This window comes from Molossus molossus, unplaced genomic scaffold (genome assembly GCF_014108415.1).
Source record: "Molossus molossus isolate mMolMol1 unplaced genomic scaffold, mMolMol1.p scaffold_m16_p_1, whole genome shotgun sequence".
Classification (NCBI taxonomy): Eukaryota; Metazoa; Chordata; class Mammalia; order Chiroptera; family Molossidae; genus Molossus; species Molossus molossus.
In genome coordinates, this window is record NW_023425344.1 from 28149776 (window position 1) to 28162617 (window position 12842).

General features: G+C 35.6%; 1 protein-coding gene across 3 annotated transcripts in view; it reads left to right on the top strand.

Annotated features, from left to right (window-relative positions):
• The window catches only part of KLHL5 (kelch like family member 5), a 142523-nt gene extending 134446 nt beyond the window's left edge, over positions 1–8077 (top strand). For all 3 annotated transcript variants that reach the window (XM_036273831.1, XM_036273822.1, XM_036273816.1), the window contains exons 9-11: positions 546–758; positions 2299–2470; positions 6981–8077. In XM_036273831.1, coding sequence (XP_036129724.1) covers positions 546–758; positions 2299–2470; positions 6981–7037 — 442 coding nt within the window. In that variant the 3' untranslated portion in view covers positions 7038–8077. The remainder of the gene's footprint in view (positions 1–545; positions 759–2298; positions 2471–6980) is intronic.
• Positions 8078–12842: the final 4765 nt, after the last annotated feature.

Genomic DNA, 12842 nt, shown 5'->3' on the forward strand with positions numbered 1-12842 from the left:
AAATATCTATGAAGAACTTCTCAAGTAAATAGTAAGTAAGAGTTTGTGCTTAATAAAAAATATTTAAAAGTTCAAATATTTAAACTACTTGATATATATTTAGAGTAAAAGACTTTCAAATTAGTACTGTATATTAAGCGAAAAATGAATTAAAATTGATCAAGGCAACATTTATACACCATGTTTTCTATGTTCTAAGACTCTAAGACACATTTTCACATCTCTAACAATGCAGTACATCTTACAGTCAAGGGTGATGTGTTGAACAGATGTCAAACAGATGGCTGCTGTGAAACAGTTGCCATTGCTTTCATGTGTTTGTGTGTGTGTTTTATGTATACTTAGTGATATCTGATATATACATATATATGACATATACATATGTCATTTAATTGGTAGCATATCATTTTTCTAATGGAACATAAATAGACAGTGTGTCTTATAATCAGTGGCACCTTAAATTCAAAGACATACCATAAGAATAACCTCTTTGTCTTAATCATAGCACTATTTTTATTTATCATTCTGTTTGTTTGCTTTTACAGACTGTATGCAGTTGGTGGTCGTGATGGGAGTTCTTGTCTCAAATCAGTAGAATGTTTTGATCCTCATACTAATAAATGGACACCCTGTGCACAAATGTCAAAAAGGAGAGGGGGTGTAGGAGTAACCACCTGGAATGGATTGCTTTACGCTATTGGAGGACACGATGCTCCTGCATCCAACTTGACTTCCAGACTCTCAGACTGTGTGGAGAGGTAATTTTTTGTGAAGGAAAACTAAGAATAAAAAAGAACAAATATAAGCCTCTGACACTTGCAGAAAAATTAATAATTATTTATTAAGCATCCACCACATGCACATTTACTTAGGAGCTTTGTAAATATTGGGTTGTCTGCTCTACCTTCTCTCAACCTGTCTCCTACCAGCCTCCTCAGATTCTTCTCTCATCTTATAATTGCCTGCTTAAACTGTACCTTAGAATTAATTATATAATGTATTAATTGAATCAGAGGAAAAACATTTACTGTGTACCATTTTGTACTGGACACTGTACCTAATTAAAAAAGAAAAGGCACTCAGAAAATTTCAGAGATAATGAATTAGGGGCTGGAGGCATTTCTAACACATTTTGATATAAAATAAAATAATATGAAATAATAAAATAAGAGGCTCATGAGACTTAGAAGCTTTAACAAGTCATACAGACTGGCCTCATGAAACTCAAGTGTGGAGCTAGGTAAAGAGCCTGGCATCAGTGGAAGATTTGGACATTAGTTCAGGCTCCATCTGTTGTGTTCAGTCTAGTTCAAGGAATGGAGAAATTCAGTGGATTTGGGAGGTGGAGTCAATAGGAGCATGTATGAACACTCCAAAGCAGAATGGAATATGACTCATTCAGGAACTGAAAGGCGACCACTGTAGCCAGAGAACAGAGTGATGGAGAGAGTGGCAGGAAAGGAGGAAGAGTGGGGTGGAAATAGGGACAGGTGATGTCAAGTATTGAGGTTTTATTGAGAACTTTGGATTTTTAAAGAGCAATTGGAAATTAATGTATATATGTGCTTATTACTTAATAAATTATAAATAACTAAAAGAAGAATAAAAAGTGCAATTAAAGTTTGTTGGTGACAATGATTGCTTTCTATGAAATAATCAGAGTTGGTTGCTGTTTTTCTTGAGAAAGCAGAATGTACACTGGTATTTCACCTGTATTAGGGAGAGAATAATTCAGACTATTCTTGTTGCATGTTATAATCCAGGAAAGGAATATGAAGCTTTTATACACTTTGCCCCATAAATTACCACAGGCTCTGTCATAAATTACCACTGTTATACTGTACCCAGTGAAAAGTTCTTTGTTGATATAAGGGGTATTAGAAGCAATATAAGTCATCTTAGCAAATATCTGCTCTTAAACAGCTTTAGGCAGTTCTAGTAAACATACTTCATTAAAGGAGCAAGAGGTTTCAAAAATGGACAGCTACAATAATTGAGGCTGCACGTCATCTTATATAGATCTTCACATATTGATTTCCTCAAATTTTCAGTAGGCAATCTAAAATTTTTCAGTATTTGCCTTAACTCTTTTGAAAACTTTAAGTGTTATGCATCTGCTAAACGGATCTGTAATATTGTAAGCTAAAAGTTTTTAGGAAAATATTATTCTCTAAATTATGTTTAAATGTACTTTATATAGCAGATAATAAGACAAAAGATAGATTTAAAGAACAAAACTATTTTTACATAAAATATTATGAGAACAATGTCAGCACCAGTTCTAAAATATTCTTTCAGATATGATCCCAAAACAGATATGTGGACTGCAGTGGCATCTATGAGCATCAGCAGAGATGCAGTGGGGGTCTGTTTACTTGGAGATAAATTATATGCCGTTGGAGGGTATGATGGACAGACTTATCTTAATACAGTGGAGGCTTATGATCCCCAGACAAATGAGTGGACCCAGGTATGTAATTTCATTTTTCATTATTCCACTTACTCTGTGTTGTTGTTGTTGTTGTTGCTGTTTTCATTTAAGTATTGTTGGTATACAGTCTTATATTGGTTATATTAGTTTCAGGTATACAATATAGCAATATAACATTTTCATGCCTTAGATGACTCCACTAACTCTAGTAATCATCTGTCACATCATGTAAATTTATCACAATATTATTGACTGTATTCTCTTTTCTTTTTCATCCATTCCCTCACCTCCTCCCTTCTGGTAACCAACCATTATTTTGGTCTCTGTTTATATGAGTCTGTGTTTGTTTGTTTTTATTTGCTTGTTTTGTTTTTAGATTCTACATATAAATGAAATTATATGGTGTTTGTCTTTCTCTGCCTGACTTATCTCCCTTAGCATAATATCCTCTCGACCCACCTATGTTGTTGCAAATAACAAGATTTTATTTGTTCTTATTGCTGCATAATATTCCTCTGTGTGTGTGTGTGTGTGTGCGCGCGCGTGTGTGCCACATCTTCTTTATCCATTCATCTATCAATAGACACTTAGGTTGCTTTCATATCTTGGCTATTGTAAATAATGCCGTAATGAACATAGAGCTGCATATATCTTTTCAAATTAGTGTTCTCATGGTTTTTTTGGATAAGGACTGAAAACTGGAATTGTTGGGTCATATGATATATCTATTTTTAGTTTTTTGAGGAATCTCCATACTATTTGCCATAGGGGTTGCATCAGCTTGCAGTCTCACCAACAGTATATAGTGATATATTGAGAATCATACAACTCAATAACAAAAAAATAAACAATCTGTTCAAAAAATGGGCAAAGGATATGAAAAGACATTTCTCCAAAGAAGACATACAGATGGCCAGTAGACATGAAAAAATTCTCTATATGACTAATCATCAGAAAAATGCAAATCAAAACCACAATGAGAGCTACCTCACACCAATCAGAATGGCTGTCATCAAAAAGTGAGCAAATAACATGTGTTGGCAAGGATGTGGACAAAAGGACACCCTAATTCTTTTACTCTGTTTTTGTTAAAACAATTCTTTTGGTAGAACAGACCCTGTCAACTTTGCCCAATATCAAAATATATAGCTTTAACATGATAAAGTCATCTCTTAATTAAATATATGAAAATAAGAGGGAATGTTTGATTTTATAACATAATTAAAATCCAAAATTACCAACCTGGCTGGTTTTCTTAGTGGTTAGAGCATTGGCTGGTGGAGGGAAGGGTCTTGGGTTCAATTCGAGGTCAAGGGCACATACCTGGGTTGCAGGTTTGATCCTTATCCTGGTCAGAGTTGTGTGGGAGGCAAACGATTGATGTCTCTCTCTCCCTTCCACTCTATCTAAACATTCAGTGGAAAAAGATCCTCAGGTGAGGTGAGGATTAACAAACAAACAAAAAATTCCAAAATTACCTTTAAAGTGTAAGTTAATACTACTCAGACAAACTTGTTAGTTGGTCTGCCACCATTTATTTGCTTGCTGGGAATTGATGAGATGTTCTGGCATTGCTACAGCCGACAGGACCACAAGAGGACTATGAGAAAGGGAAGGGAGATTGTGGAAAATTAGAAACAGAACGATTTACCCATACATGACCGATAATTTTTGAATATTCAAGCCACTGATATTTGGGAGCAGATCCAATGACTGGTCATAACCTAATTAAGATAGTAACCCTAAATTACATTAACAAGTAAGAAACTTGACCTGGCAAGCTTATTAACAGAAAGAGTTCAAGCTGTGTCTATTTCTGGGAGGGCCTAGCACTTTCAGGAATGATCTTTTGAGATTTTTTTATCATCACCAAGAACAGAATCATGAATTATGTGCCCCAATTCAGTATCTAGTACATAAAAGACATTCAAATGTTTAATTGAGCCAAAGTTTTCTTACAAGAAGCAATGGTAGGTACTGCTAAGAAAACAAAACTTATGAGAATTCCTACTGTCACAAAACTTAACTACATAGGTAGGTAGTTAAGGTCTGCATGTGTAAGGAGAGAGCCCCCAATGTAGAGTGATGATAAGAAGTGTCCCATGGTATAGGTAGTGAGTGGTATAGAAAACAGAAAAGAAAAAAGAAAGTGGTTGTTGAGAGGGCTTCCATGAGAAAGAAGTTGGATTTAAGCTAAGCCTTAATGGATCCAATTCAAAAAGGTAGAAAGAAAGGGGGAAATTGTGTGAGAAAACATGAAGAAAACGTTACCAAAGTAGACGTACATGGGCTCTGTTGAGGAAGTGAGGCTGGTTGTAAGGACCCATGCTTCAGAAAAGGAGGAGTTCTTATTGGAGAGGAAGGTTGGGTTCAGGATGGAGGTCTCTGGAGGTCAAGCTAAAGAGTTTGGTAATGAGATGCCAGTGGAGACTTTTAACCAGGAGAGTGATACAATAATGAAAAGTTCACATGGCAGCAGACAGAGACAGGACAAGTTAGGTTAGGAGCAGGAAAAGTGAAGGCTTGAGTTAGAGCTACAGGATTTCAGTAGAAGTTAGTGATTACCTCCCGTCAACCTTCCACCATAGCAGAAGTAGATGTGAATGGTAACCAAGAAACCCAAAACAAGATAGAAGAATCTCTTTCTTTGAGATGTATTTGATTTAAGCCTTTAGGCCAGTTGTAAGGAAATCTATTGACCAGTATTTGAGATTTGTTATTACAGATAATGAATACTTAATGTTGAGTCATTCTGTATCAAAATTAATAATCCATTACCACATATCTATTTTATGTGCATGCCACCTCTATTACTATTTTACAGCACCTAAATATGAACTTAAAACCATAGTATTTGAAAAATAAATGCTTTCATTCTGTGTTCCAACAAATGGACGAGAGGACATTTGTACAGGGAATGAAATGAGATTATAAAATTTTAAACCAACACCCACCCTACTACCAGCCTTGACCCAAAGCAGGAGGTGCCTGCATTGTATTTAATAAATTCTCTAAGCTAAACTTGCTAGCTGGTTGTCATGACAACATGTACTATTCACAGTGTAGAGACTTAGTGTCTTGGGTATTTTGAAAAAGCTGCTAATTACAAATGAATGCTTTGATTTAAATGACTTAGAGGTCATTCCTAGAATATTGTAAGTAGATATGGTTTGAAAATAGATTGTTTGTTCAAGGAGATATAACAGTGTTCAAAACATCTGATTCAGATGGAGAATAACTGAGAATTCTTGTACAACTGAAATCTGTTGTGTTCTTAAAATCCATTCATTGGTACAAAGCAGACTTTCTTAGTGCTTTATATTAGTCATTCTTTCCCAAATGGTAATGTTTTATTTCTCTTAGGTCAAATGCATAGATTCTTACTATGCTCAAAGTAGACCTTCTTTGAAAACTATTCTTTCCACACTTTCATTTTCACTATTAATTGCCTAGTGTCTAGGGTATATTTTTTTAAAAGGAAAATAAGTGAAAGATTTAAGAGCTATTCCTTATCTATAAGTTTATATTCCTTCACCTAGCACCCCACACTTCTATCTCACTGTCATAGTTTATTCATCAGGTTTGCTTCCACTACTAGGGAATTGAATAGGGTATTTATTGTTTATTTACTCTGCTAAAAAGCAGTAGAATGGGCCCTGGCCGGTTTGGCTCAGCGGTTAGAGCGTCGGCCTGCGGTCCGGAGAGACCCGGGTTCAGTTCCCGCTAAGGGCATGTACCTTGGTTGCAGTTTGTCCCCGGCCCTGGTTGGTCGTGCGGGTGGCAGCCACTCGATGTGTCCCTTTCACGTCGATGGTTCTCTCTCTCTCTCCCTTCCTCTCTCTCCCTCCCACTCTATCTGTACAAAACATGGAAAAATGTCCTCAGGTGAGGATGAAAAAAAAAAAAGCAGTAGAATGGGTTTAGACTTTTAGCCATGCACAGAGAAGATAGTCAATAAATGGGAAGTTACTGTTTTTTCTGGAGTAAGCAGATCCAGGCATGGAGTATACTTTGTGAATTCTCTCACATAATCCTTCTCTTACAGGGCCTCTCTAGATAATACTTGATATTTTTCTCCATATTAGTAATAAAGTTGCTTATAAGTATTCAGCATTTCTTCACTATCAGCATTACCTCATATCCATATTATACATCATTTTGCCCAAGACATCGTGCTTCATGTAGAACAATTCCTGAGCTATTAAAAAAACATCTTTTTCAAAATATATATACAAATATTGAATCATGTTGTACACCTGCAAGTAATATGTTATATGTCAATTATATCTCAATTAATAAAAGAGAAAAAATCATATTTAAAGAGAAGTGAATAATGCATAATCATGTGATGCACCCGTATGATATGGGATGTCTATGAAAGTTTTACATCAAGAGGAGGGTTTGAGGGAAGGATCCAGACCATCAGTAGCCCTGGGGAGCAGCCCTTTGCCAACAAGTATTGGCTATTTCAGTGTTTCACCAATTGCTCTAGTATTATCAATAGTTTTACCTACAAACTCAACACACATGTCTTTTTGTTTCTTTTCAGGTTGCTCCACTGTGCCTAGGAAGAGCTGGGGCTTGTGTTGTGACTGTAAAATTATAATTTAGTGCTTTGGTATCTAAATGAAGATGTCCTCTTCTTTTATGAATTGGTATACTTATCCTACTCTCAATGGATACATTTTTAGTAAATTTGCAATGCCACATACCTGGGCACAAAGTGCCTGATCTCAAAGTGAAGGTTTAAAAAAAAGGGGAGGATGAACCAGAATTACATACTTTCATTTCTTAGTAAGTCAAAACTACAGCTGGTAGATTATGAATATATGTTCCTCATATAAAACATGAGAATAAACACACTGCTCCTAAACACAGCCTGATGTTAATTGGGAATTTCATTTCTTAATAATCAAGCACATTTTGCTCACATTATCCAGATTTCTTTTATTACAGTGCAAATACACCAGATAAAACTTACAACATTTTCCTTTGTAACTTTATCATAATGAGTTGCGGTAATTTTTATTCATTTGTTTGCTTGTTTGTTTAACCACAACCACTCTTTTAATGATATACTAAAGACTATGCTATTTAGTTTTTTCAGAAATAGCTGTACTATATGTGCTTTGGTTGTGGGTTTTATTTCTAAAATTGGGTTAGTCCAGTAAATAAAGAAAAATGTTAAAGAGTTAAAACAATAATGACCAAATAAAAACTTGATATGATTGTTGGGGTCTATTTAAATATTAATCCTATTACATCTAGATTCACCAAGAAGTATGTGTTACGATATTTTCAAATTGGAAATGAAACATGGTGTTTTGCATTAAATGTAAGATATGCAAATTTATGTAGAGAAAATAAATATTATATACCCTATAATGTTTTTCCACCTAACAAGTATTTATATGAATTTGTTTTCTTTTATAAAAGATGTTTTGATCCCTTTGTGCTTCTTTGTGATCAGTTTGGGGGAAATAGGATTATTGAATGTTTGAAAAATAAGTTTAAAGTGTTTATTACCCAAATTTTGTACATTTGTAAACTCCATTTACATATGTGAATGTTAATACTCTTACTGAATTGTTAATTGTTTGCAAAAATTCACTGGCACTAACATTTTATGATAAATCCTTCAAGGTATAAGCCAATAATTTATATCTTAATATAAAATAAGTATAATCTAAATGCCCATATTTTAAAATACGATGTGTGGTTAATGTGTTTTTGCATTTTATATAAGGGTAGTCTTATCTTCGTTGCTTTCTTTAAAAATTAAAAACAAACTCTTTTTTTTTTTAGCTAATTTTGAATGCTCATGAAATACTTCTACATTGTTTCTACCTTGGAAACCAAGAAACTGAGTACTTCTGTTCCCCCAAACAAATCCTGTAGTTAGTTTACTTGTGTGGCTGCTAAGAAAATAATAGTAATAGTGACAAATACATTAATATTTTATATATTCATTATATTATGGATATTAATTCAATTATTTTCCTGACAAGGAAGGATCAGCTATGGGGTATATTTATATATTTAGGGGAAGGAAGAGAAGAGGAAGAAAAGGTATAAGAAACAAAACAAAATTTTCAGAAGCAGAAACATATTATCTCTTCCTGTGAAGGCTTAGACTTGTGATTTGAAAGGAAGTACTTGCACATGTTTTACTTGTGACCCCTCCTTTGAACACTCATCGTCCGACTCTGGTTCCCTGTGCCAAGGAACTGATTTCCTTCTCTGAAGACCTTCCTTTCTTTTACGGGATTCACTGGAACAGTCCCTTTGATTTTCTATCCCATTAGAGGGCCTCTCCGATGCAGTTTTGTAGTCAATAGGACCTGCTCTTCTGGATATTAGTCAACAGAGCCATTTCTTTTCTAGTGACAGAACATTTGCCAAACATTCCTTCTTCTCCTAGTCTAGGGTCTCATAAATCTAGAGGAAAATATGACTCTTCCTTATATCCATCATCTAACATTGCTGCCTTGACTTTACTATTCATCTCTCCATCGAGAAGTCTAGTTGCTTTTTATTTTAACCCCAATTAATGACCACCTTATAAAAAAAAAATTTTGCTAATAATTATTGAATGCTTGTTATGAACTAGGAACCAAGTTTTTGCATGCATGAATGCACTGAACCCTCACAGCAACCTTATGAGGTAGGTTCTATTATTCTTTTTACAGAGGAGAAAACCAGGGCTCAGAGACATTAAACCCAAGATTATTTACAGCAAACAAGTGGCAGAGCAGGGTTTCTAATGCAGGCAGTCTCACTCAGGAATCCACCCTCTTACCACTCCTGCTTCCAGGTAAACAAAGACAAGTTTCTTTTTATGTGGGAAAGCATTCATTTTAGTCAAAAGACAAAAGAAGTTTATGCTTTTTAGAAGTAAAATGTATACCAATCACACTCCTATCAGAAAATCTTGGTTCCTAAGTAGTAGGGAGAAAGTCTGCTTAAATATCTTATGAAACTTTATATACATTTTGCTTTAGACAAGTAAATGTAAGAAAGCATGACATACTTTTCAAGTTTTATAAATATTAGATAAATTGCATTGTGTTTTGGATGACTGAACCATAAACAAATTTATTCATCAAAAATAAGCTTTATTGCCAAATAATTTAGCGTATCTAATTAGACACTCTACATGAAAGAGACAAATTCCTAGAAACAAGCAAATTACCAAAACTGACTCAAGAAATAAAAAGTCATGAAAAATTAAAGCCTACTTTTGACATTTCGTCTTTCTGGATCTCAAATACCTTTATCTTTATAAGAATGCATCAACTCCCCCATCAGAGACCCTTACTTGTAAGGCCTGAGAAAGTATATCTATTTTTTATCTACTGGGGCCTGAGCAACTCTGACACTTGTGAATCTTTTAAAGAAATTCAGTATTGATTGATAGGGGTATTAGTATCATGCCTAGCCTTGACTGATACCCTATTTTCCCCAGCCCTGGGTGATTATTTTCTTTGAGCTAATGAGGTACATCTAGAAAGTGAAGGCAAGGAAGCTTAGGAACCATATTCAGTGCCCTCGGTCTTTACCCAGGCTGAAGTTGGTTTCATTTGATGACATTTCTTTGTATATAATAGATATTATATTTATTTGAGGTATTTTTAAATAGTTTTACATTAGAGAATAAATATTATTTATATAATGTTTGTTTCTTAAAAATACTATAAGTAGGGAAGGCAAACAATGACTCAATGACCATTTAGTTATGCTGTAAGTGAAGCCATGCTCAAGGTATTCAAGTTATGGTGACAACACTATGTTTCAAAATAGATTTTTTATATTTTTCTGAGTGACTCCTACTCATAAAAAGTATTTTGTTACTTTTTAAGATAGTAAAAACATTCTACTTGATAGTAAGGAGAATTAAATGTTTTTGTATGTTCAACATTTTCTTTTTAAATTAAATTTATTGGGGTAACTGGTTAATAAAATTATATGGGTTTCAAGTGTACAATTCTGTGATAGATCATCTGTATATTTATTGCATTGTGTGCCCACCACCCAAAATCAAATCTTCTGTCACCATACAGTATTTGACCCCCTTTACCTAACTTCACTACTCCCTCACCCCGTTTCCTCTGGCAACCACCATGCCATTGTCTGTGTCTATGAGTTTTGTTTGCTTGTTTGTTTGTCTTGTTTCTTTATTTATTGCTTTCAGTTTTATTTCTTTAAAGTTGTGCATCTTCATAAATCTACATGATAAACTGAGCGGTCCAAAGGAGATATAAATGGAGTGAATTCTGTGGAAGGAAAGAGGTCCTTGCTTAGTGGTAGCTGGAATGAGGTTAGAGAGAAGCTGACATTCAAAGAGCTGTCCCCATGTCAGTGACAAGAATAGCTGTGCTGTGTGAGAGCTTCAGAGAAAGCAAACGCTAGGTAATGATTCTGGCAAAAGCTGACCTACTTAACTGTCTGATCTCTATCAGAAACCCAGGAGCAAAGCTTCAGAGAAATGAGTGCGTTAATCCAGTTGAGAACTCATTTACCTCAAACTTTCTGATCAATAAGGCATCAAGTAAAACAGTAGGGAGACTAAAATCTTATATGATAATAGATTATAAAACAAAGATAGGCAAAGAATGTTAGTTCCTTAAGAGCACATATTGGGATACATTTTTGTACCCTCTGAAGCAATTAACATTTTATTCACTGCTATATCTTGCTAAGTATTGGTTGAGTACAATTATGAAATAAACTTGGTCTTTGAGGTAAGTCACCTCAGAGTTATTGGAATGCGAGTTTACAGTATTACAGATTCTGAAACATGGAACAAAATGAATACATAAGGTTTCCTTGTTCACATAGGGGTGTGTGTGTGTGTGTGTGTGTGTGTGTGTGTAGGTGGGTAATGAAATTAGGAGAGGGTTGATAAGCATGAGCATGGATGTGGAAAGCCAGAGATGTTCAGGAAGTGAGGAGGCTGACAGCTGCATCACATGCGTAGGAAGGTAATTGTTGTATTCAAGTCAAGGATGACAGTTACCTTGTCTCTCTATACATGCCTCCAAAATAATATAGAGAAGCTGCAGACCAGCACAACTGTGAGGGATGCAGTCTGCAGGCGGGCCTCCATATACTCCATCTACCTGCTCTTCCCTTCTGACCCGAAGTAGCTATGTGAACCACATACAATTAAAATATATTAACAAAATGTTCTATTTTCTCCCAGCAATGTCACCACAGATTTCAAATGTCATGAACATTCTACCCAATATTTGGGTGGTAGGGATATTTTATAATAATTACTATGTTACTTAAATCCTTCATAATTAGAAATAGTCATTGTTTACTGGAATTGGTGTGGTGATCACATTGTAATGTAATGTAAAGGTCAAATCACTATATTGTACACCTAAAACTAATATAATATTGTATACCAACTATATGTAAATTTAAACTTTTTTTTAAAGAAATAGTCATTGCGCCCTGGCCAGTTTGGCTTAGCGGTTGGAGCGTCGGCCTGCGGACCAGAGAGACCTGGGTTCGGTTCCCGCTAAGGGCACGTACCTCGGTTGCAGTTTGTCCCCGGCCCTGGTTGGTCATGCGGGTGGCGGCCACTCCATGTGTCCCTTCACATCGATGTTTCTCTCTCTCTCTCCCTCCCGCTCTATCTGAACAAAAAATGGAAAAATGTCCTCGAGTGAGGATAAAAAAAAAAAAAAAAAGAAATAGTCATTGCAAAGATGCTACAGGTCCCTTCCAGCTCCCGTATTCCATCATGTAGGTCGAATATTATCTGACATTTTGATGTTCAAACCCATCAGATACAACATTTTGACATATTTATCCCAGCCCCAAACCAAAGTGCTACAGGAGTTATCAGCGCATTGCTTGCACTACCTAGTCCAATGAGTCTTTATCACAATATCACATTAGCATTACTTGAAGAACTTTAAAAATACCTAAATGCTTGGACTCTACCCCAGATATAATATCTCAGGATGTCAGTCCAGCCAGAACCCAGGTAATGCTAATGTGCAGCCCCAACTGAGAACTACGACATAGGCAAACCTCACACAATGGTGGCTTATGCTCCCCTCAGACTGTCACTGTGTTACCGAATTCAAGTCCCTCTTGTTTGCTGTAGTCTGAGTGTTTTTGCCCCCAAAGTTTATTTATTGAAATCCTACCCCACAAAGTTATCGTAGTAGAAGGTGAGGTTTTTGGAAAGTGCTTAAGTCATGAGGGTAGAACCCTCATAAATGACATTAGTATCCTTTAAGAGAGGCTCCAGAGAGATCCTTAGTCTCTTCCACCATGTGAGGATACACGGAGAAGTCTGCAACCGGAAGAGGGCCCCCATTGGACCATGCTGACACCCAGATCTCAAATTTTTAGCCCCCAGAACTGAGCAGAGCAATGAATTTCTGATGTTCAT